The following is a 26580-nucleotide window of genomic DNA, read 5'->3' as shown; positions in this document are numbered from 1 at the left end:
GATCCACAAAGATTTCAAAAAAAGAATCACTGGACCCAGAATATAAATAAATCTTGAATACGTTTTAAGAAATAAAGGTGGCAATTAAAACCATGAGTAAGAGCAAAGGTTATCAAAATTGACTAGGCAGATTTGAAAAAGAACCAAAATAGGACTTCTACAAATGAGTAATATAAAAATTGAAATTAAATGTTCAGAAGAAAAGTTACACAAGAAAAAAGACACAGCTGAAGGAAGACGTTGTGAATTAGAAGATAAATCTGGTGGTGCAGCGGTTGGGAGTCCGCTTGCCAATGCAGGGGACATGGGTTCGAGCCCTGGTCTGGGAGGATCCCACATGCCGCAGAGCAACAAGGCCCATGTGCCACAACTACTGAACCTGCACTCTAGAGCCCGTGAGCCACAACTACTGAGCCCGTGTGCCACAACTACTGAAGCCCATGTGCCTAGAGCCCATGCTCCACAACAAGAGAAGCCACCACAATGAGAAGCCTGCACACCACAACGAAGAGTAGCCCCCGCTCGCTGCAACCAGAGAAAAGCCTGAGCGTAGCGGCAAAGAGCCAACGCAGCCAAAAATAAAATAAATAAAATAAAATAAATTTTTTTAAAAAAAGATAAATCTGAAGTATTTACCCATACTGTAGAACAGAGGTACCAAAAAAAAAGTAAAATATGAAAGAGAGGTTGAGAGACATGGAAAATAGAGTTAGAATAGAAGGTCCCATAGAGCTTGAGAAGGAGAGTATATGGAGAAAAGAGGAAAGACAATATTTAAAGAAGTAATAACAGAATTTTCAGAATCAGTGAAAGATACAAATCTTTAGAATCAGGAAGCCCAGTGAATCTCAAATAGAAAAGTAAAAAGAAATCTACACTTAGCACATCATAGCTGTACTGCAGAATATCAAAGCTAAAGAAAAGATTAAAAAAAACAGTCATAGAGAAAAAACACATTTCCTATAAATGAATGAAAATTGGCTCAATTGAAAAAGCCTGGGGACTTTCCTGGTGGTCCAGTGTTTGAGAATCCTCCTTCCAAAGCAGGGGATGCGGGTTCGACCCCTGGTCTAGAAACTAAGATCCCACATGCCACAGGGCAACTAAGCCCGTGCGCCACAACTAGAGAGAAGCCTGCGTGCCACAGCGAAAGATCCCGTGCGCCGCAACTAAGACCCGACGCAGCCAATATAAATAAATAAATATTTTTTAAAAAGAAAAAGAAAAAGCCTGGAAGACATTGGCGTGCACACACACACACACACACACACATCTCCACAGGCCTGAAAGTTTAAGGGAAAAAAAGAACTGTCAACCTAGAAAATGCATATCCAGTGAAATTTTCTTCCTAGAACAATAGTAAAATAAAGCATTTTCAGACAAACACAGAGATTTACCTCTAATAAACCCTCTGTAAAGGACTTTCCAAACACTAAAATGAAGAAAAATGACCCCAGAGGGAAAGTCTGAGATGAAAAAAGGAATCGTAAGTAAAGTAGTTGATTGAATAAAGTAATAATAATAATGTATAAGAGGAGGATGGCTTATCCTAGATTCCTCAGGAGGCAGAGACTGAGACAAAGGTTTAGCACAAGGATCTTATTGGAAAGTGTGATCCCAAGGAACAGGAGTGAGGAATGGAGGGAGAGAGAATGATGCAGGGAGGGAGAGAAAATTCATTCAAGGATGCATTACTGGGACTTCCCTGGTGGTCCAGTGGTTAAGACTCTGTGCTTCCACTGCAGGGGGTGCGGGTTCGATCCCTGGTCAGGAAAATAAGATTCCCAAGTTTGTCACTGCTACAGAGTTCTGGTTGCTCCATCTCTGGGGACCATTTGAGAAGCCATAGGAAGTACACGTCAAGACTACTAGTCCTGGGACTTCCCTGGTGGCACAGTGGTTAAGACTCCGTGCTCCCAGTGCAGGGGGCCTGGGTTTGATCCCTGGTCCAGGAACTAGATCCCACATGCATGCCACAACTAAGAGTTCCCATGCCACAACTAAGGAGCTGGCGAGCCACAACTGGGGAGCCCACAAGCCGCAACTAAGGTTCGACGCAACTAAATAAATAAATAAATATTAAAAAAAAAAAAAAGACTACTAGTCCTGCAGGATGTTACCTGGGGGAGTTGGGGGGATGCATGTACCCATTGACTCTCTCCTCTCCCTTGGTCAAAGGCTCACCTCAAGGAGTATTAACCCCTTATACTTTCTAGGTGCACCACGATGTTCCCATGCTACTCCATGCCTTGGCATCAAAACAGAAGCCTCGGGCTTCCCTGGTGGCACAGTGGTTGAGAATCTGCCTGCCAAAGCAGGGGACACGGGTTCGAGCCCTGGTCTGGGAGGATCCCACATGCCGCGGAGCGGCTGGGCCCGTGAGCCATGATTACTGAGCCTGCGCGTCTGGAGCCTGTGCTCCGCAACAAGAGAGGCCGCGATGGTGAGAGGCCCGCGCACCGCGATGAAGAGTGGCCCCCGCTTGCCGCAAGTAGAGAAAGCCCTCGCACAAAAACGAAGACCCAACACAGCCATGAATAAAATAAATAAATAAATAAATTGAAAAACAAAACAAAACAAAAACAGAAGCCTCAGGACAGAAAGCAGGAGGTGCACAGGGCAAGCCTGAGGCTAGGCATTATCAGCTTGTATCTCTGTAGACCTGGTGAGTGCTCACAGAAAACTGTTCACCATAGTACTGGCTATATAAAGGGACAGGTAAGACCGAGAGGATCTGTAATGGAGCATAAGAGGTGTCCAATGCAGTGAAATTTTTTAAAAAATGATAGAGCTAACTGCCTTGCCGTGGTGGTCCGGAAACTCAGAGTCATGAGTGTGAGCCCCTGAGGCATTCACCTGTTCACCCCTTGGCATCAACTTATTGTTCCTACTCTTGTTTTCCCTTTACCTTCATTTCCTTACATATTTGTTAAAGTCTTCTTGCAGTACAAAATTTGTTAGAACATGTCAGAACTTCTTGGAGAAAGGCAGATTATAAATAATTAATGAAGCTTGACTTCTCAAAAAAAAAAAAATGATAGAGCTAAGAGGTTAAGAAAAATAGCATATAAATCAGGAGGTAGGTAATTAGAATAAAAGCATTATAAGGTTCTGGAGGAGGGTAATAATAATTAACTCTACACTCTCTCAGCATGCATATTAAATTTTTTAAATATATATTTAAAATATTTTAATTGAGGTATAATTGACATATAATGGTATATTAGTTTCAGGTGCACAACGTAAGGATTCAATATTTGTATACTTTGCAAAATACTCACCACGATAAATCTAGTTAACATCCATCACCTTACACAATTACAAAAAATTTTGTGCGTCATGAGAACTTTTAAGATTTACTCTCTCAGTAGGCTTAAAATCCCTTATCAGAAATCCTTGGGGCCACGTACATTTCAGAATTCAGGAAATTTTAAATTTTAAAAAGATAATTAAATTGTACATTGTATACCTCCCCTAGAATGGTCTGAGACAGCACAAATAATCAAACACTTATATTTATGCAGTAAAACATATGAATAGGGCTTCCCTGGTGGCGCAGTGGTTGAGAGTCTGCCTGCTAATGCAGGGCACACAGGTTCGAGCCCTGGTTTGGGAGGATCCCACATGCCGCAGAGCAACTAGGCCCGTGAGCCACAACTACTGAGCCTGCGCGTCTGGAGCCTGTGCTCCGCAACAAGAGAGGCCGCGATAGTGAGAGGCCCACGCACCGCGATGAAGAGTGGCCCCCGCTTGCCACAACTAGAGAAAGCCCTCACACAGAAACGAAGACCCAACACAGCCAAAAATAAATAAATTAATTAAAAATAAAATTAAAAAAAAAAAACAAATGTTCAAGTACAATTGGTGTCTAAAAAATATATATATATATGAATATTCACCTCAAGTAGGGTAAAGACTGTAAATAGCTTCACATGATCAGGTAAAAATTTCTACCAAGTGAAATCAGATCAGACAGTTGAGGTTTTGCCACCAAGGAGGTTTCAAGAAAATAATTTTTACAACTTTTAGATTGCAAACTTTTGAATACGAAGCTGTGGACCTAGATTGGTTGAGCAGTAGCCATTACCAATATGTTAAAATTTAATATTTTCAATAAACCTCTCAGGAACATTTTATTATTTTCATTTTATAGATGAGAAAATGTAGGCTCAAAGAAATTGAATAACATGACTAAGCTCACACACCAGTAAGAGGGGTAATCAAGAATCGAAGGAAGTCTCTTTACCTCTACCACCAGTGCCTTTCCTACCACACCTCCTCAAAGGAGCACTTCTGTGGTGCATAATTGGACAGTCATTATTCTGTCTACATTCCATTCAGGCTCTGAGAGTAAAGGAAAGGAGTGCGATATTATTTTTATAAGCCAAAATTGTAACTGGAGATTTTTTTATACTTCACTGAACATGTTTGTGGCAGAGAACTTTATTTCACTTTATTCCACTTCACGCATGAGAAACGGGGTCCAGTTCCTAACCTCCTATCATTTTGATGTCCTTACTAAAAGTCAGCTTCCCTTCTGATTTCAGTTTGTCATGAATATTATCTGACACTCATCAACTGATGAAAATCACAAATTCCACCCTCTGCAGCTGGCAGGAAATGAATTAGCAACATTTCCTGGAATACACCCAAATTTGCTGAAAAAAAAAAAATTTGTTAATGTGATCCCAGGTCCTGAAATTTCTTCCATTGTGACTAACGGAAAGTTTAAGGAACCTGAGAGATGGAAAAATCCTCAGTTATCATCTCACCTAACCCTTAATATTATGGATGAAGGGGCTGAGACCCTGATACATAGTTTCTCCATCACTTTATAGGGCTTACTTTGAACTTAAATGTAAACTAAAAAGAGAAGTAAGCCAATATTTACCAAGGAAACAAATGCGATGATGTATTTATGCAGGCATCATCTTAAAGTATGATTCTCAACAAAGCAAACAAACACCCCCATCAGCAGAAGTAGAGCTTGGGGAAACACAAGGAAAGGAGGAGGTGACCTGGGACCTCCCCTGGCCAAACAGTATGCCAAAAATTTACTAATTTGCATATAATATGACAGCATTACCATCAAGCTAGACGTAAGTTTTCAGATCACTAGATAGTCTCTGAAATGAGCCAGTTTATCATGTATCATTCCATTTGCCTCAATAGCTTCTCCAGTTACATTTGTTATCATGAGGATGTTACTACTATCCCCCAATACTAGTACTATTGGCTGCCTTTTTGGCCAAGAGAAGTTCCATACTGTTAACCTATGTTAAAGACAGATGGAACTGTGCAAAACAAACAAACGCCCTGAACTGAGATATGCCAGTATGTTAAATAACAATGAATTTGACCCTGTATGTGAGTCAGCCAAAGGAGACAAACATAGGGAAATGGTTTCATACAAAACTGTGGTTGACAGCATAGATTCCCAGGGAAGGTTAAGCCTTGACTGTGCCACTTATTAGACCAGCATGACCTTAGGCAAGTCACAAATCTGTTGTTTCAAAATTTTGTATATTGATTATATATTACTTTCATAGTAAGGAATAATTAAATGTGTTAACTGAAAAAAAAAAGATTTACTCTCTCAGCAGCAATATGCAATATATATTTGAATACATATGTGAATATGCAATACAGTATTTTTAACTATAGTTGCCATGCTGTACATTACATCCTCAGGACTTTTTATTTCATAACTGGACGTTTATACCTTTTGACCCCGTTCAATCATTTCTCCCACTTCCTGGCAACCACCAATCTGTTCTTTTTATCTATGTGCTTGTTTTTTTGTTTTTATTTGTTTGTCTTTTTAGATACCACATATAAGTGAAGTCATACAGTATTCGTTTTTGTCTGACTTATTTCACTTGGCATAATGTCCTCAAGGTCCAACCATGTCACAGATGGCAAGATTTCATCCTTTCTGATGAATGAGTAATATTCCATTGTGTGTGTGTGTGTGTATCACATTTTCTTTATCCATTCATCCATCAGTAGATACTTAGGTTGTTTCCATATCTTGGCTATTTAAATAATGCTGCAATGAACATGGGGGTGCATACATCTTTTGGAGTTAGCATTTTTGTTTTCTTTGGATAAATACCCAGAAATCGAATTGCTGGATTATATGGTTGTTCTATTTTAAAATTTTTTAAAAAGAAATAAAATGCATATCTATCCAATCAGCAGAGGGAAAAAAATAATAAAATGAGAAAAACTCAATCAATCCAAATAAAAAAGACAAGAAAGAAGAAAAATAAGTCACAGAAAAATCTGGACAAAGAGAAAGCACAAAATAAGTGGTAGAAATAAATCTAACAGTGTTAATAATTACAATAAACATAAGAGGGCTGAACTTTCCAGGTAAAAGGCAAAGATTACCAAACTAGATTTAAAAACAAAATCCACCTATATGGTGTTTAATAGAAAAAGATAGACATAAAACATAATAATAGAGAAAGACTGCAAGTCAAATGGTTAAAAGGAATGGAGCAGGCAAGGAAGGAAGGCAGGGAGGAAGGAAAGAAGGAAGGGAGGAAGTGCAAGTCACCATGACTTTGGTGAACAGTTCTTCTTTGCTACGAGCCAACTGGCATTCATCCAACCAATGGAATGACTGAGCAATGGCCAGGGGAATGATGGTGAGATCTGATGGGTGTTTTGTGTAGAAGAGACAGGAGCTAGGACCAAGCCCTGCTGTTTCCAACAGGCTCTCAGCTGAGATTAAAGAGAACGGTGATTAAATCAAGGTCCAACCATCTTGCAGGGAATGGCCAACTCAGCAGTCAGGTCAACTTAAAGGGCTTGCCACAGTTGGAGAGAACCAGGGTGTCTTCTTTTCTGAGGAATCTCCAAAGACAAATCATTAATGTCCCTCCCTGTCCCATGCCCCCATTCTGGGGACCAAAGTGGTCCTCCCTGGTACCTAAGTCAGTACTCTCCTTCCACTGTGTCCCATTCCAATAACTATAAATTTACCATTTGTCACACCCAGACCTTTTGTTCAGAAGGATCAGGTAAAAGAGGGACAAGTGTATTTTTAATATAATTTAATCAGTTGTGCTTCTAGTGTCTCATTAATTTTTTACAGCAACTCAGGACAAAAGAAATATCTAAAAATTCCATTTATTAAGTTGTCAGATCCAATTATCTTAACACATATTTATGTTGTCACAGTTTTGTAGCCATTTGAAAAAAAATACATATAAATTGAAAGAAAAAAATAATACGTTTATTCTATTTTAAAGAACAGTAATCTCCCCTTATCCACAGTTTCACTTTCTACAGTTTCAGTTACCCTCTGGCGACTGCTGTCTCAAAATGTTAAACAGAAAATTCCAGAAATAAACAATTCATAAGTTTTAAATTGTGCACCATTAGATGAATAGTATGATGAAATCTCACACCACCTCGCTCTGTTCTACCCAGGATGTGAATCATCACTTTGTCCAGCATATTCATGCTGTATACACTGCCTGTTAGTATAGGAAAAAACATAGTATATATAAAGTTGAGTACTATCTTAGATTTCCGGCATCCACTTGGAACATGTCTCCTGAGGATAAGGGAGACTACTGTAATCGTATTTACTTCCCTGGGATGTGCTGGGTGCCATACGACTTCTCAGACCTTGGAATCAGATTGGGCACTATCATACTCATTTCCTGTACCACACTGATATTCATGCAGTATTTGCTTTTTATCACACCAACTGCAGAAAACCCAACTTTGCAAAGATATGACATTATCAAAAGGAAAACAATCTAATGTTGCAGTCATGATCTACCTTGTACTAGTAATTTGCATAGTTTCCGACAGATGATGAGTATCACTGTGTTTCCCTTGCACTTTTAAAATACAGTTGACCCTTGAACAACATGTGGGGCTGGGGCACCAACCCTCTGCACATTCGAAAATCTGCGTGTAATTTATAGTCAGTCTTCTCTGTACGTGATTCATCTGTACCCGAGGTTCCATATCCATGGATCCAACCAACCACAGATTGTGCAGTACCATAGTATTTACTATTGAAAAAGACCCACATACACGTGGACCAGTGCAGTTCAAGCCCATTTATTCAAGGGTCAACTGTATTCTATGGTGCTCCATGGGCTTGCTGCCGAGGCACACTGGGGTGCCTCAGAACACAGTTTAGGAACTGTGGGTCTAGTACAGAATTATTATTCAGTTTTGGGGACAAAATTCTTGGGGGAAAAAATTCAAAATCAGATTGTCACACTTGATATTACTTAGTAGTTTGAATGTCAACAAATTGCACAAAGAGTTAATATGTTTTTTAAAACTTAGCATTACGTTTGAATTCCCTAGGTCTTTCTTTTGGCTGGGCAGCTACTAGAGGGTGAAGCAATCAGGCCTGCTGGGGTTGCCATTAGGTGAAAGAAAGAAACATTGGACATAGAAGGGAATCCCAATTTCTCAAAATAGGTCTACATAACACTCCACCTTTTCATCCTGATTGGTACCCAGGGAGTGGCCAAGAACAAAAGATCGCTTTCTAAGAATAGTCATAGTTAGTGGCCACGCTGCCTTGTTAACACACACGGATCAGGAAGAGGTGATAGACATAGGGTCAGAAATCCCTTTGAGTTGATTTTTGAGGAGGCCCTTCCAATGCTTAACAAGCCCAGTTGCCTGTGGATGGTGGCCTGTGCAGAAAGTCCGTCAAATACCTTGACTGGCTTGATAGTCCATTGCAATCAAAGATGCACCATCATCAGACTGCAAACGTCTGGAAATCCAGAAATGTAGCAAAGATTAGTTTCAAGGACCACAGTGGTCTGGGCAGAGTCAGCTGATTGTACTGAGACAGCAACACTGCAACCTGAAAAACTGTCGACAGTGGTGAGCCCCAGGAGTGGGGCACAGGTTCAATGGCTTTGCCCTGTGCAATTGGCCTCCCTCACCGAGACCAACAGTTCAACTTTTATTAGGACGTGCGGGCCCAGCACGCAGTAGTAGTGTGTGCATCTTAAACATAGAGTCCTTTGCCTGGTGCCCAGTCTACGGTGGTGGGTATGTTGCATGTCTGGTTCAGTGATGGGTCCAGGCAGCAAAGGTGGCTTCCTGGGCAGTGCAGGCTCAATCCACAGCTTGATTCCAGTCGGTCCCATCAGAGAATGGGTCCTCACCATGGGCACCTATAGGAGTGACCCAGATGGTTCCATTAGCAGCCATGATTTTTTTCCATAGTTGATGGCCCCAAAGAGGGAAATTTTTAATCTGCCACTCTGTAGTTTTCCAAGTGGCAGACCAAATGGCTAGGCCATTGTCAACAGCCCAAACAAGAGTTAGCAAAAATACAACAAGCTTCATCAAGGAGTATCGGCTGGAGCTGTGAGGACAGCTTTGCATTCTGCCTACCGAGCAGAGAGACCACATCTGTTTTCTGTTCCAAGTAGATGGCACGGATGCTGAACAGCCACAGCATGGTATCTACCCAGTGGACACCATGGGTTTTAGCTGAACCATCAGCGAACCAGGCCCAGGCATTTAGAAGAACCACTGTGGAATGAAAGCCCCACTGAGCAAGTGACTTTGCTTCAGGCTGTGGAATGGAGGATAACGTTTCCCCCAAAGGGATGGCTGCCTGTCTGTCATGTAAAGCTGAAAACGCCACTGGGGCCAGGCCAGCTGGAGACCTAAATACACCATCTCCATCTGACAAGGGAGGTTTATTGGGCCCTCCCCACATTGTTAGTTATTGAGTCCCAGTTACCCTACCCCTCAAAATATCAGTCACAAGGCCTCTATGTGTGTTTAACACTCTCGGGTGTTCAGTTTTGACAAGAACCCAAGAGCAAGGTAAGAGATGCTTTTCAAAAGAGGTGTACCTCTTAGCATCATTAGGGAGGCAACAAACCCCATCAATGGACGCCTCCCAGGGGAGGCTGCCTCCCAAATGTTCTGATCAGAAAAATGATCAATCAGAAAGAATTTTAGCTCAAAGGGATCATAGGGTTGCGGGGTCTCAAAGACACTAGCACCTCTCTACATGCAGCAACTCCCCACAGGTATCATCCCTCCTGGCGTTTATGAGCATTCACAGAATGTTCATGGAAAACACCAATGTCAATTACACACCCCAGCAGCGGAAGCCACGAGGACAGTCCACTGAACTGGCCCAAAGCCCTGCCCACAAGGTTGGCCAGCTCCTTTCTTGTCCCTGGAAAAGTGAGGGCTATTCTTCCCTTGGGAGGAAGCCTGGAAGACTACAAAAGTATTTTTTGCACTTGCTCAGAAATGCAGTTATCAATACTTTAGCACACACAGCCTTCACACAATAGCAGTCATTCCTTCACTCTTTCAACTAACATTTGTTTGGTGTCTATTATGTACAAGGCACTATTTTAAGTTCTGGAGACACAGTAATGAACAAAACAGTGCCTCATAGCTTATGTTCTAATGGGAATATCAGACAAAAATAGGAAATAGATAATATGTCAGATGGTGATAAATGCTATGGAGAAAAAGAGCAAGGAAAGGGGCAAAAGGAGTATCAGGAGTGGAAGTTTCCTAATTTAAGCAGGATGGTCAGGGAGAGTCTCAGAGACCTGAAGGGAATGAGGAAACAAGACATGAAGGTTTCTGGGGAAAGTGGCTTCTAGGCAGGGGGAAAATAATGCAAAACCCCTGAAGCTGGAGCCTGCCTACTCTTTTACATAAGAAATGGACAGAGTGGAATGACCCAGAAGAGCTGGACACGAGGTCACAGGGATCATAGGAGGATCCCATGAGGTCTTGTAGCTTGAACAGACTTGGCTTTTACTCTGAATGAGATGGGAAGTGGTATAATATGGCACATTTTACCAGGATGTCTCTGGCTGCTGTGCTGAGAACAGACTGGTGGCGTGGAGGGGCGGGTAGAAGCAGGCAGATCATTTAAGAAGCAATTGTAAAAAAATCCCACAAGAGAGGATGCTAGTTTGGTCAAGGGTAATAATGCTGGATAAGTAGTAAGAAGTGATAACATTTGATATAGATTTTTTAAATGATTATTATGAAAATATAACCACAACACCATTATCACACCAAAAAAAAAACCAATAATAATTTAATATCATCAAATATCTAGTCAACATGCCAACATTCCTGATTGCCTCAAGATTTTTTTAAAAATTTGTTAAAAATACCAAAGATAAACAAAGCCAGGTATTAGTTAAAATGGTGAAAACAGATTTTATTCAGTAACTACTGACAGTAGGCGAAAAAGTGGAGCTCCATCCTGCTTTGCAAAGAGGAATTGTAAAGGGAGAATGGGGACAGGACTCAAGTGAAAAATTACAAAGGGTTGGTCACTGTAAACGTGATTAGGCCAGCAGTGTCTGCTGGCGATTATGGAAGTTAGGATTCTATCCTCCCAGAGACTGGAAGCCTTCTCCTTCCTGATAATTACATTTCAAAGGAATGGCTTTCGGGTCCTTCAGACAAGACACTCCACAGTTATAGAAGATACATATCATCTCAAAGGGACAGAGGAAGGATTCACAATTATAAGCCCTTTTTGAGTAAATGCTCTAATAAAGGGAGGCCAGGAGACTATGTCAGGTGTTAGCTAAAACGAACAGCAAATTTTTTTGACAAACAAGAAATTTTTTGACAGCTCTGAGCTTTTCCAAACAGGAACTCAAAAGGGGCTGGGTGGTCCCAGAGACATGGCCTTAAACTGCTAGAAGTCATGTTAAAGTTTGGTCGAGACTCTCTTAGTGCAGGGTTTTTTTTTGTTTGTTTGTTTGCTTTGGTTTGGCCGCGCCATGCAGCTTGGAACCGGTGCCCCCTGCAATGGAAGCGCAGTGTCCTAACCACTGGACCACCAGGGAATTCCCAGCGCAGGAGTTTGAATGGAGTCTTCACGCTGAGATTCATTGCAGTTCTCAGAATCGCTATCCAAATAAGGTTCATACAAATAATGCCATTTGCAGCAACATGGATGGACCTAGAGATTATCATACTAAGTGAAGTAAGTCAGAAAAAGACAAATACCATACATCACTTACATGTGGATCTAAAATATGACACAAATGAACTTATCTACAAAACAGAAGCAGACTCACAGACATAGAGAACAGACTTGTGGTTGCCAAGGGAGAGGGTTGGGGGAGGGATAGTTTAGGAGTTTGGGATTAGCAGATGCAAACTATTATATATAGAATGGATAAACAACAAGGTCCTATTGTATAGCACAGGGAACTATGTTCAATATTATGTAATAAACTGTAATGAGAAAGAATATGAAAAAGAATGTATGTATATATATGTATAACTGAATCACTTTGCCATATACCAGAAGCTAACACAACATTGTAAATCAACTATGCTTCAATCAAATAAATTTTAAAAAATAAAAAATAAAAATAATACAAATAAGGTTCATACATTGCAACCAATTGACATTATGTCCTAAATCTCTTTTTATCTGTAGGTTCCTCCTTCATCCTTCTTTTTTCCCTTACGATTTGTTGAAGGACCTGAGTCATTTGTCCCACAGATTCAAGGCTTTGCTGATGGGACTCTCATGGGTTATTTTAATATGTTTCTTTGTCCCTGTATTTCCCAAAATTGGTAGTCAGGGGTGAATTGCCTACCAGACATGCAAGAAGAGATGAGGGAGTGGCAGTTGGATATAAGGTTGGGAGAGGGGTCTCAGCTGCAGATAATCAATTGGGAGTCACAGGCATGGAGAGTTTAAAGCTATGATTCTAAGTGAGATGGCTGAGGGAACGAGAGTAGACAGGCAAGAGAAACGCTCTAAGGCCTGATGGGGAGGTACCAGGAAAGGAGATGGAGAGCACATCCAGTGAGACAAGAAGGAACAGTTAGGACAGTGACTCCGAAGCCAAGAAAGGAAGGTATTTAAGGAAGGGAAGAGTGATCAACTATGTCAAATGTGATAATAGATTCAGTAACATAAGGATGGCAAGTTTACTATTGAGTTCGGCACTGGTGACCTTGAGAAGAGCCGTTGGGAGGAGCGGTGAAGGCGGATTGGAATGGGTGCAAGAGAGAATGGATGAGAGGAAGTGGAGATAAACAAAGACAACTCTTTCAAGAAGTTTTGCTGCAGGGCTTCCCTGGTGGTGCAGTGGTTAAGAATCCGCCTGCCAATGCAGGGGACACGGGTTCGAGCCCTGGTCCAGGAAAACGCCACATGCCGAGGAGCAACTAAGCCCGTGCGCCACAACGACTGAGCCTGCGCTCTAGAGCCCACGAGCCACAACTACTGAGCCTGCATGCCACAACTACTGAAGCCCATGCGCCTAGAGCCCATACTCCGCAACAAGAGAAGCCACCGCAATAAGCCCGTGCACCGCAACGAACAGTAGCCCTCGCTCGCCTCAACTAGAGAAAGCCCGTGCGCAGCAACGAAGACCCAACGCAGCCAAAAATAAATAAATAAATAAATGTATAAAAAAAAAAAAAGGGGGGCTTCCCTGGTGGCGCACTGGTTGAGAGTCTGCCTGCTAATGCAGGGCACACGGGTTCGAGCCCTGGTCTGGGAAGATCCCACATGCCGCGGAGCAACTAGGCCCGTGAGCCACAATTACTGAGCCTGCGCGTCTGGAGCCTGTGCTCCGCAACAAGAGAGAGGCCACGATAGTAAGAGGCCCGCGCACCGCGATGAAGAGTGGCCCCCGCTTGCCGCAACTAGAGGAAGCCCTCGCACAGAAGCAAAGACCCAACACAGCCAAAAAAATAAATAAATAATAATTAGAAATACATACATCTTTAAAAAAAAAAAAAGAGTTTTGCTGCAAAGGGAAGTAGAGAAAAGAGATGATAATTGGAGATGAATGCAACCTCAAAGGAAAATTTGTTTTCAAGATGGATCCCTAAGAGCCTATTTTGATCATGTGAGACTGACCTAATAGAGGGAAATCGATGTGTGTGTAGGGGGTTGCTGGAACACTAACCTTTGAGTAGGTAAGAGGGATGGAATCTAGGATGGAATCTCCTGTGAAGGGTCTGATCTCCAGGAGGAGGGCAGACAGTTCATCCATAGTAACAGGCCAGACTGTGCACCTGGACACAGCTGCAAACAGACAGATGCAGTAGTGGGAACACGTGGTGTTCTTTCTGACTGCTTCTATTTTCTTACTGCGATAAGAACTAGGGTCACCAGCTGAGAGTGAGGAGAGGTGTTGGAGGTGTGAGAGCACAGTACTCTCTGGGGAGTGGGAGGAGTAAATGGACAAGGAAAATGTACTAGATTATTGGTCTTAAAGTGAGATGATTCAGCTTGGTGTCAGGTGCTTCTCCAGCCAGGTTTAAGCCCTCAGGAGAGATGCAGAGTAGGCAGAGGTGTAGATTCACCCAGAAGTGGGCTTTTGTCCTATGAGTAAAACAGGAGAGAGGGGCAAGGACACTGAGAGTGTATGCAAGGAAGTGGTTATAACAACAGCACACCATATCTGTGCTGGCAGTTGAGGGTTTGCTTACACAAGTGATGTAAATTGGAAGCTCTTCTCTGTCACAATTGAGACCAGTAGATGTTCCGTTATTCTTAAAGTAAGTGAAATAGATGTGCCAGAGGCTGCTGGTTGATCCTTAGTATCCAGTTTCCTTCTTTCATGACAATGAATCTTGATTTTTGGGAGGGTACCTGCTCATTCCAGATCAAGACCACATTTCTCAGCCTCCTTGGAGGCTGAGGCTATGTCACTACTTTCTGGACAACGGTGTGTACAATCACCCCTCCATATCCCAGGGGAATTGGCTCCAGGACCCCCTGCTGATATCTAGATCCATAGATGCTCAAGTCCCTTCCATATCCCCACATAAGTGGACCCATACAGTTCAAACCTGTGTTGTTCAAGGGTCAACTGTAATCATAAACGTTATGGGACAGCTCTTAGGTGTCTTCCTTAAAGAAGATATAATATTGAATACATGCCCTGTCATCTGGCAAAGGGTGGGGGGATGGGGAAGTATGTAAACCTTTCATTCATCTGGCTGCCAGGGGTGGGGATGCAATGAACAGAGGTCTGGTTTCAATTTAGAAGTTGAGGATAAGAGCCACACCCTAGACACCATGGGAAGGTAAGCTGGAAGAAGCGGAGACCCTGGAGGCTCTGTAGAGCAGAGCTGCCACACCAGTTCAGACTGTGCATCTTTAGATTTTTATGAGAGACAAAAGTCTATTTGGTTAAGCCACTGTTATTTTGGGGCTCTATTTCTCTTAGCTGAACCTAATCTTAACTGATATTTTGGGGAAAATTTTTAAGACAAGAAATGTATCTATTTTAAATATTTTAACTTAATACTTATAAATGGACAGTCATCCCCTTTTGGTGTAGGGACAAGTCCTTTTCTTTGAGTATGGGTCCACTGATTAGCATTCCATGAAAACTACACACACCTACAATGCACTGCTAAGATCACCAGTTTTGGTATCTCCAAAAGCAGAATGTGAAGTCAAAGCACTAGAGAACTTGCGGAGAAATGTGAATGCAGAATTACTTTAGATAATTATGATTGCCCCCCTAACTTAATTCAATGGTAGTATTTAGTGACTCACGTTTATTCTTTCCAAAGCATTTACCTTGGTTTACACAGAAGTAAGAACTTTATTTTAGCACTTATTATTTCATCAGTTTATATACTTAAATTATGTACTTACCTTATTTTCATCAGAAATACTTCCTTCTAATCCTCATATTTTATTAGTTTATACCATGTTTAACTGAACTATGTAAGTACAATAGTGAACACAACTGGCAAAAGCAAGCTTGGGAAAAACACAGCTGACTCTGGGAAAGCATATAACCAAACCGCGGGGGCAGCGTGTTCTTTACACATCAACCCCCTTTGATGCCTGACAGAGCGAAGAGAGAAAACATTAGTTATCTACCCTGAAGGTCAGCTGAGTACAGGTCAGGTCTCTACTCAGCATCTTTTTACATTTACATAGTTCAAAACCAGAATCTTGATTATACATTAACTTTACAAATGCACAAGCAACTCTTACACACTGTTGATGGGCATGTGGGCAGGTGCAAGCATTCTGGAGGGCGTTATCTACCAAAAGCCTTAAAGATGGCATAGAATTTGACACTTTTAATGTCAAAAAAGCCATTTTTAATTTAAAAACACCCTAAGGAAATAATGAGGATATCAGAAACAATTTAACTACAAAATTGTTTATCACATCACTTTTAAAATCGTGAAAAATTGGAAAAACCAAAATTGTCCAGCAATCAGGGAATATTTGGGTCAATTTTGATAGTCCAAAGATGCATTCTAATGTGGCCATTAATGTTATGTTGTACAGTGTAAGAGCTGTTTCCAAAAGAATTCCTGTATTATCTTGCCCTGGGAAAATGCGTGAGTCACAGAGTACAGTCAGTCTTAGGTATTGTGTTTTCATTTGGAGTATACTGTTTTGAGGAAATGAATCAGAGAACTTTGTATTGGCAGCACGACATGGCCACAGAAAGCTTTACCTTCAAATTTTGGATCCTTAAGCCAACCCTGCTGAATGTGGTTGAACATAGACGTATCAACCACCACTTAATAAAGTGCCAGCCTGGATTACTGGGGCTAGAAGGGGGATGCTACATTTCCCAAAATCGCTTGCGCGAGGATGCTGGGTGTGAGTTAGGTTCTACCAATTGATCTGAAAGGTGGAAGTACGGCCCACCTTCCTACTGCCTTGGCTGTTTGAGTCTGCTCTTTCACACCCCACATCTACTCTATCAGCAGATCGAGGTGGCTCTACCTTTGCAATAAGTATCTAGCATCCAACCACTTCCCAACACCTCCACCATTAACCCTGGTCCAAGCCACTGCCGTCTGTTGCCTGGGTTAATGCAGCAGCCTCCAAACTGGTGCCTCTGCTTCTACCCTTGTCTCAACCCAGCAGCTAATGGGAGCCTTTTGAAAACTAAGAGACACTTGCAACAGCTAATCATTTCCCTTAGAATAAAGCCAAAGTCCTTACGATGGCTTCGAAGCCCTGCAGGACCTGGGCTGCCCACCCCACCTCTGATGCTGTCCCCCCTCTCACAGCGTCAGCTCCTAGCTGTCCCCACTGCCTACTGATCCTGCTGCTCCACTTCATTTTTTCAACGAAGCCTACCCTACTTCCTGTGATACTACCACCCATAGACTCCCCTTACCCTTTTAAAAAAAAAATTCGCAAGCACTCATCACCTTCTAAATCCTATGTAACTTACTTATTGTCTGTCTCCCTCACTAGAATGCAAGTTCTACCAGGACAGAGACCTTTCTGTTTTGTCACTGACAAATACTACGCTTGAACTGTACCTAGCACACAGAGGGCGCTCAGCACGTGGGGGGTTTTCTTCAGGTGTTCCCGGGTGCAACCTTTAGCTCTGTGGTTCTCCAGGCAGTTGAGACTGCGGGCATTTCCTGATCCCTAGATTGCAGCCGTGCAGTGTGTCCTCATAGCTCGATCCTGGTCCTTTGCCTTCCTGATTCTAGCAGAGGGTGTCGCTCCCCTGGTAAATCAGTTCTCTACGGTCCTGAATCCTGGAGACTCAACCCATGGCTCACTCTTCCAGCTTTCCAATGAGTCTAAAAATACTTACCTTCCTGTATTAAACTGTTCTGCTTAGAGTACCTAGAATGGTTTCTATTTCTCCACTGAATCCTGAAAAGTACACGAGATAAAACCGTTGGGCCAATGATGATCAGGACTGCATTTTTTCCAACTGACTGGGTCTTAAACGTAAATGAGCCAAATAGAAGGAAGTCTAACCTCTGCCTCAGCTTTCGGGGAGTTGGACCAGTGACTGCTCCAATGGAAGGGGACAGAAGAAATGCTTCGGAAGAGCTGAGTCAGAAGTTGGCCACACAGAGGGGTTCCTAGAATTGGCATTCTATCTCCATTTTTTCAGATGATGCCCTTGAGACCTAAGCCCACTCCAGTTCCGACCCTCCATCAGTAGAACTTTGGCAGCTGAACCACAGTCCAAGAGCAGCTGTCAACATGGCATCTGTCACTATAGCTGTGGCCATCTTAAGAGGGGGACGCCCCAACTGTGGAAGCATCCTGCACTAGGCTGGGGGTGGGATGAATAGGCAATGGACGTCACTTTTTTCACCGTCACTATACCTAGGAAATAAGCCTCTTCCTTTGAAGAGCCAAGTGTGAGTGATCAATTGGACCATGTCGGTAGGTCTGGGAGGATTAAAGGGCGCTGTCTCTGATATTTTCAGCTAGATCAGAAGTAACTGAAGTACAAGATGCTTACTATTAACATGGAAGAACTGTATTTTTGAGTGAGATGAAATGTGGTAAAACAGCATCTTTATGTCATTACATGTAAAATACACAATTTTGTAGTCTGAAAGAATATGCACTAAAATGTTAAAACTGGTTTATTTAGTAGAATAAAAGGTAATTGAACATTAAAAAACATTCTACCTAGATATAGTTAGAGTTTAGTACAATAGACAGTATTTTTTAATCATGGTGGCAACTATCATGGACTGTTTATACCCAACTGCCATTCCTGTTTCTTCCCTACTAACAAAACCCTGTCTCAAAGGCAACAAGACGTCAGTGCCAGGGGACAAACTGGTCCACCCATCCCTCTTTGCCAGTGCCCATCCAAGGGTGGTTACGTGGTCCGCTCTATCAGAGAGACATAAGGGCAAGTCTCTTTGGGCCTCTGAAGGATACTCCTCCCTGATATGAGCAGAATGAGGAGAAAGTTCCTTTACTGCTGTCTACTTTGCTTCCTGCTTTGGCTCTGGACACTGTCACCTGAAGAAATGATGCTGAGTTGTTACAGCCACTTTGTAACACCAAGGATGGCAGAACAAATGCATCCAAGAAAATCGTGATGTTCTGGCTGCCACCCAACTCTGGAACCATCTATCTCCAGACTGCCCGTTACATGAGATAATTAAACATTCTTATTGCTTACGTCACTGTCAGTCTAGTTTTCTGTTACTTGTGCTGATCAGGTCCTGACAGAAGCACTTTTCTGTCTGGCATGAAATAAATGCTTTATGTCCACTGTAATTTAAAAGCAACCCTATTAAAAAGCTACTATTATCTCATTTTTACAGAAAATGAATAAAACTGAGCTTAGGGAGGATAAATGATTTTCCCCAATGTTACACTGGTGGAGTTAGATTCAAACCCCACCCTGACTCTAAGGCCCACACTCTGTCACTTAATCATGTAATTAAGAAATGAACAAGCCTACAGCTCGCTTTCGGCATCTTAACAAAATGCATACACACAGATGCAGGTAGTAATAAATTTGCATCCATTTGCACTCATACATGAATTTGGCTTTGGGCTTTTTACTCCTGTTATTTGCATTTATTTGTTGGTAGAAATGCATGCTTTGGAGGCTTGGCCAAGAAAGCAGACTTGCCTCGTCTTTTTGCCACACTTTTATTGACGATGTTCAATCTGTGTTATCAGGAATGTAGAGACAGGTCGTGGGGACTCTGATGCAGGGTCATAACGGTCGATCCCCAAGATACTGGAAATGGCGAAGTGGTGAACGTTAAAAGTGGTACACACTCTTCCTCAAGCTTCCGCGGAGGAGTCAAAGAACCGAAGACTGCAAAACACCAAACATCTAACAAGGCAGGGCCTTTGAGTTAGCCGGGAAAAGCAGAAGAGTGTTTTTGAACCAAAGTAACCAAGAGAAAGAGAGGATTACAATGGAGACTCACTGGCAGTGCATTAGCTGTGGAAAAGGAGAAGCAGCAAACACTGAAGCCCAGAGAACAAAAAAGGAGTTGGTTCATCAAAGCTCAGCATCAGACCAGACGGGACTTCCATGGCACACATCTCCAAGACCCTTTCTGCTCACCTGTCCTCTACAGTGAGAACAGAGACCGGAACAGCACCATCCAACGGAGCTCACGTGAGCTCTTAGCTACAGAAGGGGCGATGTGGGGGTTACACAGTCAATCCTGCCTCCTAGCTGCTGGCTAGGCAGCTTGAGGGGCTCGGTGGAGAAGAAGCCGCAGTGGTGATGAATAAAAAACAGGCTCAAGGAACAGAAAGGCGGCGAGAATAAAGGAGGGCATATGCTTCCAAAACCTCTCGGGCCACCTAAGTTAAGAGGTGTCTGTGTGGTTCACACCTGTCCCAGAGGTGGTCTGCTAAGCTCACAGCAAAGGGAGCTGCGTTGCCGGTGTCTCATGACCACGGACACTGCAACAGGAGGCCTTCCCCAACCTCAGAGGTGCCTCCCCGACCCTGCCCTGCAGACGAGGGACGAGGAAAGAGAAGCTGCTCCTCAGGGACCACACACTGGAAGGGTCAAGAGTGTGGTGAGCTGCTGAAGGGAGCAAGACCACAGACCAATGAACTACAAGGCCAGCGCGGCCAGTGGCCGTGGAATCCGAGCTGATGCCAGGGCAGGAGACAGAGGTGGGCCTCTCAAATTCAAAGTGAGGCCGATATTCAAGAAATCTCTACTTACTATCTCAGCCAGGGTTGTTTTCCAGCAGTATTTGACTCGGTGTGGTGACAATTCTCCAGGAGTGGTCACAGGTTTCTTCTGAGAAAAAGTGGAAGCAGCTACTCTGCTACTGGAAGAGTGGCAGCTACTTACTGCAGGAGCGAGGGTGGAGGGAGCCCTGGGACCACCATGTCACCCGAAGGCATCTGTAGGGCACTGGGAGGAGTGAGTCTCTGACTCTGTCACTTCTGATGGCACCTACAGCTAGGGCCTCGCAGCAATAAACAGGAAGCACTTGCCTAAGAGTGCTTCGGAAAAAAAGGGCATAGAAGGGCCCAAACCCAAACCGTCAGAGCATCACGCTGCGGGGACAGGACACAGAGGAGTAAGAATGTGGGACGAAGCAGCTCCACTCACTTTATCTGAGATTCTCAGAATCTCTCTTTTGTTTGAAAATAGATTCAGTCGAAGGGAGACTAAACTAACATTTATTGAGCGCCTACTGTGTATGTCTGGCCTTGTGCAACTTTTCATCGACAATATTCCACTGCTTCCTCATGCCAACCCTGTGAGGTAGGTATGGTCCTCATTTTTGTCAGATGAGGAGTATGAGGCTCAGAAACGTTAGGTAGTTTGTCCAGTCACACAACTAGTAATGGACAGAGCTGGGGCTGAGTCTCAGGTTCGGAAGTCCCTGCTCTCTCTCTGGCGCCGCCTCTTGCGGGGAAGGAGGGAGCAGCAGCTGCCCGTACACTTCCTACCCTGAGAACAAAGACGTCACCAGAGAAGGAGCCCGTCCTTTCCCAGACCGTGCCCCCGCTCCACCTGGGGCGGATGCAGTCAGTTGAAGAGCTAAGCCATAAATATAAAAATAAATAGCAGGGACAAGCCCCCCAGCAGCGAGGGTGTGCAGTCTCTGTGCCGTGGGAAGGTCACTGCGCCGTTCACAGCTGCTGCGGGAAGGAGCCACGTGCGCAAAACTGGGACAATGGCTGGAGTGGGTGGGCTAAACAGGCGCCTTCTGGGTTGAACAGATTTGAGAACAAAACGCCTGGAGCAGGCAGCAGCCGTGGACACAATCACCACCATCCTCCATCTGCTCATTTTACCGGTGTCTGTGATCCAACAGGGATTCAAAATTGGGAGAACATACAAGTTTGTGCTTTACGTGTCCCAGGACTGTCATGTCACCCGTCCTACTGTCTCCAAGGCCCACGGACACCAGCTCCTGCCCATCAAGAGAGACAGAGATGAGAACCAAAACCGCACAGCCTATCACTCGCTCAGTCCCGTGATTTTAACGTGATAATCCCAAGAACCCTTCCTCTATGTTCAGCACCAAGTCCTCAACACTCCTCAATGCCTTGAAGAGCCTCCGTCCCAACCCAGCAGGCTCTCACCTGCAGGAAAGAGCAGGTGGTCCCCATGGTCACGTCCAGAGTCACCTTGCCCAGGAGGAGCTGCACCTTCCCTGACTTGCGGATGAGCAGCTTGCCGACCTGACCCTCTGTCAGGTCAGCCAGGGTACAAGCATTCTCTGCCAGCCTGGCTTCCTGTGAAGACAATGAGGGGATGGAAACTGGGTACGGAGCCGTTCCCTCCATCCTTTAGCTCCCCAGACAGGGCCTTTTCCTGGGGCTGCCTGACACTGGTCAAAAAACAAAACAAAACCACAGCAAACATAAATAAATGGACAAAATATCAGTAACTGATAAAGCTGGGTGATGGTATATGAGAGTTTATGTTTTCTCATTTGTACGCATTCAAAATATTTCATTGTGAAAAACGCACATACAACTGGGATTGAAGTACAAAGCCCCAAGGCCCTCACGGGCAGAAAGAACAAATGCGTATTATTCTCTCATTTCAGCGTGGGTGGCACCTCTTTGTTTCCCCCTACAGGTGGCTCTTTCCCCTCCTGGTCCCCTGCATCTTCACAGAACTCAATCGTGAACATACCCGGTCTTTCTCCTGCTTTATAACCACCATCTGTCCGTCCTCGCTCTGCACCTCTGTCTTGATAGGCTTGATGTCCTGAGTGGGCGGCTGGCCAGGGAGTGAGTCTGGCAGCTGCAGGAACAGCAGCTCTTCCTCCTGCGTGAGGCTCAGCTCCCTGAGCAGCTCTGCCACGGACACGTCCTTCGGGAGGCCCGGGGTCTTCCTGGCTGCTCTGGAAGAAGCCTTCATCCTGGCCTCCTCTTCCTCATCTCGCGGCTCCTCTTTCACTGCCCGAGATAATAGAAGTGGAAGGGCTATCAGTGGCCAGCCCCCATGCCATCTCACTGCACCCATCCCTTCGGCCCGGTCTGCTCCACTGTCACTCAGCCAGGAAGCTGGAAGGAAACTCTGCTTTGAAAGAGGGATCCAGGAGCTGTGGGACTTATTTAAAAAGGAGTATCGCAGGCTGGGCCCACTGATCCCCGTCAGCATGAACCCGCTGAGCGTGCTCAGGTCCTGTGGAGTGGGAGAGGACCGGCTTAGCAGCAGCAGTCTGGGAAACTCGCTCTTGGGGGACAGCTGGAGAAAAGGAGACAAGACGTTAACTGACACAGAGTACCTTTCACAGCAGGCACGTCCACCTCCATGTCCTCTTCCTTGGGGCCAGCCAGCCAAGGTTTAACATCTGGTTCTTCATTCTCTTCCTTAAAAAGCCAGCCCGAGTGAGCCAGCGGCAGCTGCACAGGCATGTTTCGAGTGTCATTCCTCAGCCCAGGGTCATCGATGAACTGCCAAAGAAAAGTCGGGGGTCACATGGCGGGGCCAGCATACACAAATACCTGGAGTGCAGTCCAGCTTAGTCCTTTTCTAATCGAAGATTCCCGCCGCTCACCAGGCTTCCGGGACATCAGAGAGCTCTGCATCCCCCGACCTGGTTCCCCTGAAGCGCTTTTCATCACACAAAGAAGCCCCATCCCCCCAGCCTGCTGGTACCTACATCATCCTTCTCCAGCATACGCAGAATCTGTTTTGTTTCTTCATCTGTCTCCCTCTTCTCCTTTTTGATGTTGATGATGTGAGAGGGCCCCACGTCCGACATATCCACCGTCTTATCCCAGTTCCCTGTGGGAAAGCACCCAGCTCACCAGGAGTAAGGAAGGGGCCAACAGCAAGGAACACTAAACTGGGAGCAAGCAGGGGAATGCCACCGCCCTTGCCCTTCTCTCGAGCAGTCTGAACTGAAATCCACCAATTCCTTCCTCCCGGAGCCCCGGCAGCTTTGTACCCTTTTTCTTCATCATTTCAGCTGGGCCCTGCTCAAAGATAGAGTGGGACTGGATCACTTCTGGGCGCCCCCGGCCCCGTCCATGGCCCTCTCGCTGTCGGTCTCTATCCCTATCACGCTTCTCCTTCTTGACAGTTACTTCTTCCTTGGGCCTGGAAAAGACACTGGATTAAGGAAAACCACTCGCTTCCCCTGCCTCCGAGAACTGGTCTTACTTTCCCATACACTCCACTCCACATGAGCCAACAACTACATCATGAGAAGCAGAACACCCAATCTTAAGTCTAGCACCTTTTTCACTTCCTTGCTGAAGCAGAGTCCTTTCAGTTTACTGTACTTTACCTTTTTGTTTGAGAGTGTATGTTAGAACTGTAACTCAAAAGTTGAATTATAGAGACTGCCCCCAAATGTGGATTTTTTGGTATTGACTGAGAGTAGGAAAGCTGCATGGCAAAAGAACTTAAGGGAAAACCTGATACATCTTTGCCCAAACTACTGGCTCTCAACCCTGGCTATAAAAGATAATCACTCTGTTTCATTGCAAACAAGTTAAACCACTATTTTAGGGATGGACTCCCAGGCATCTGTATTTTTTTAAAGCTTGCACACTAGAATCACCTGGGAGCCAGGGTTGAAAATCACTACTGAAAAGAACTAAATCTACAAATTTAAATTTCTGAGGCACATACTTAGTTATTTCCCCAAAGGCCCAAATTCAGAACAAGTAAATAAGGGGCAAGTATTCAGAAGGCCTAGCTACTTACTCTTCCTTGACCTTCCGACTGATGATATTTGGGGTGAAGGTTTTCTGAAAGTAAAATACAGGAGTCACTGATTTGGTAAATTCTGATCCCAGAGTACAGAGGAAAATAAAAACTTCCAAAGGGGCATCTTCTGTGGACGAAGACCAACATGGCTCTCTTCTGCACATTCCACACTGTTGTCAAAGATTTACAGAAAGGGACATGTGTTTGAAAAGGAGGAATGTCATGTCATGGTGACAGTGGAGTTACACATAGAAGAAAAGGGGCATCAAACAACATTTAAATAGCAGCCTCAGCTTCTCCCCCCTGGAAGGAGAGAGCCCTCAGGGCTTCTAATAGCAAAGCAATTTACCTAACCTCACCCCTTGTCTTCAAACTGCTATAGAGACCAGACAGTATCATAGGGAAAGAGCTCTAGCAGCAAGGCTCAAGTAGGGAAGACAGATCTGCCAGCACTCACAAACAGAGGATCGGGTTAGACTGCCACCAGAATTTCCAAAGGTAAACTGTGGTCTTCAAAAACTGGCTGCTTCATGCTGTCATCCTCCCCATATTCTTTAAGGGCTACCCTTTACATCTACAGTCATAAACATAATAGGAAAGGACTCAGAGCCTCTAATACCATGCCTAAGAATCATAATACTTTGGATCAGAAGTTTGCACACTGGGATCCAGGTCAAATTCAGAACTCTCTTAAACTGAAGGCAAAGTTTATGTCTGCGTGGCTTTCATGGGTTTGTTAAAGGTATCCAAGACACACACAAAAACGAAATAAACCCTGCTCAAGGTTCTCTGCTCTTCAGTCATCTCTAAGAGCCATGTCAACATTTTGTACCCAGTATCTTGATTTGAAGGTAGGGTAGGCTCCCCAGAAATTGTAGGCGTTAAGTCTGAGGACAAGATTCCTGAGGCCCAACACCACGCTAGGCCCTACAGGAACATCAGTCAAACCCCCCAGGTGCCTGGAATTCAGGGTAGTTGGGTTTCTTTAGAAAGGTGCCGTCGGGTACCTTCTTGACTCCCCCGAGGGTGAGATCCCTGGAGCGAATGGAGGGAAGGCGACCCGGGGTGAGGGAAGGCGCCGGCCTCCGCCCGATAAGCCCCCGCGCCCCAGAAAGGAGGGGTCGGGGCCCTCCTGGAGCACTGGGCTCGCCCGCGGCGTTTCCTTCTGACATGGTGCCTGAGAGAGAAGGAGGAAAGGGGTAACAAAGTCACTCGAGGGGGAGGACACGCGGACCCTGGGCGGAACCCCACCCACGTGGCCTCCCGCCCCCCATCAGCGCGTCCCTCCCGCAGCGTCTCAGCTCCTCCCCCTCCCACGTGGCGAGACTCCCCGGACCACCGCGGCCAGACCCCTTGGCTCGCCGTCTCCCCAGGCTCCCGACCAGGCACGAGGCAACGACGCACCCCAGCGCACCCAGGCTGCAGCTCCGCACCACGCACGTCCCGACTTCACCTCCGAGGCGACCCGCGGTCGACCCCGGACCTCGGCGCCGGGCGGAAGTCTGCGTGGCACGGCGCGGGCGCCGCCATCTTGTCGCGGGGCGGAAGTGAGGTCGGTGGGCGGGGCCGAGCCACAGTATTTATCCGGCGGCGCCTAGCTGCCCTCCGCCTTCTCTTCCCGGTTCTTCCCGGAGTCGGGAAAAGCTGGGTTGAGAGGGCGAAAAAGGAAGCGGGGAATGGTCTAGGTCACGCCACGCTGCAGCGCTTGGGGGGGTCTTGGCTGGCGGCGTGAGGTGGGGGCGCCAGCTCAGGGTCTGGGGGCCGGGTGGCCGCCTGGACGCAACGTGGGAGTTCGCCGCTGCGGAGCCTTGAGGTCGAAGCTTGGGTTGGGGCGGGGGACGCGGGGCAGAGAGCGAGACCCCGACTCAAGAGTCAGGGAGCTCTGGGCTGGGCCGGGCCGAGCCTCGACTGCCAGCTCGCTGGTGACCTTGGAGTGGTCACTGCACCTCCGGGCTGCATCCTCGCCCTTGTTCGGGGGTCCCTTCCCCGGACTCCTGGTGGGATCCTGGGGTTGGGCTGTGGGCATAGCGCTGGAGCAGCTGCAGCGGATGAATCGGGTGCCTAATGGCACCTGCCCTGGGCTCGTGACTGTGGGCCCTTGTATGCACTCTTGTTCCCACCCTGGAACCTGAAAAACGAAGTTTGTTCCGTTGGTTCTGAGGGACAG

At 45.2% G+C, this 26580-nt stretch overlaps 1 protein-coding gene across 1 annotated transcript; it reads right to left on the bottom strand.

The window, feature by feature from the left end:
- Positions 1 to 19380: 19380 nt before the first annotated feature.
- POLR3D (RNA polymerase III subunit D) lies at positions 19381 to 25947 on the bottom strand. Its single transcript, XM_068552779.1, has 9 exons — positions 25818 to 25947; positions 25421 to 25590; positions 24411 to 24454; positions 23647 to 23798; positions 23359 to 23483; positions 22981 to 23149; positions 22383 to 22648; positions 21824 to 21976; positions 19381 to 21651 (listed from the first exon to the last, which is right to left on the bottom strand). Exons 2-9 carry the CDS (start codon positions 25583 to 25585, stop codon positions 21529 to 21531), a joined length of 1197 nt encoding a protein of 398 aa, XP_068408880.1. The 5' UTR covers positions 25586 to 25590; positions 25818 to 25947; the 3' UTR covers positions 19381 to 21528.
- Between the last annotated feature and the right edge of the window lie 633 nt (positions 25948 to 26580).

The sequence above is a fragment of the Eschrichtius robustus genome, chromosome 10, assembly GCF_028021215.1.
Source record: "Eschrichtius robustus isolate mEscRob2 chromosome 10, mEscRob2.pri, whole genome shotgun sequence".
Lineage (NCBI taxonomy): Eukaryota > Metazoa > Chordata > Mammalia > Artiodactyla > Eschrichtiidae > Eschrichtius > Eschrichtius robustus.
This window is presented reverse-complemented; position numbering and strand designations above follow the sequence as displayed.

Excerpts from the sequence above, each read along its gene's own strand:
- POLR3D (XM_068552779.1), bottom strand. The coding sequence starts at position 25,585 with ATGTCAGAAGGAAACGCCGCGGGCGAGCCCAGTGCTCCAGGAGGGCCC. Across the intron at positions 23,150-23,358 it reads GTATGCTGGAGAAGGATGAT|TTCATCGATGACCCTGGGCT; the intron begins GTAGGTACCAGC and ends TTTCTTTGGCAG. Across the intron at positions 22,649-22,980 it reads GGACGTGCCTGCTGTGAAAG|TGAAAGAGGAGCCGCGAGAT; the intron begins GTACTCTGTGTC and ends TATCTCGGGCAG.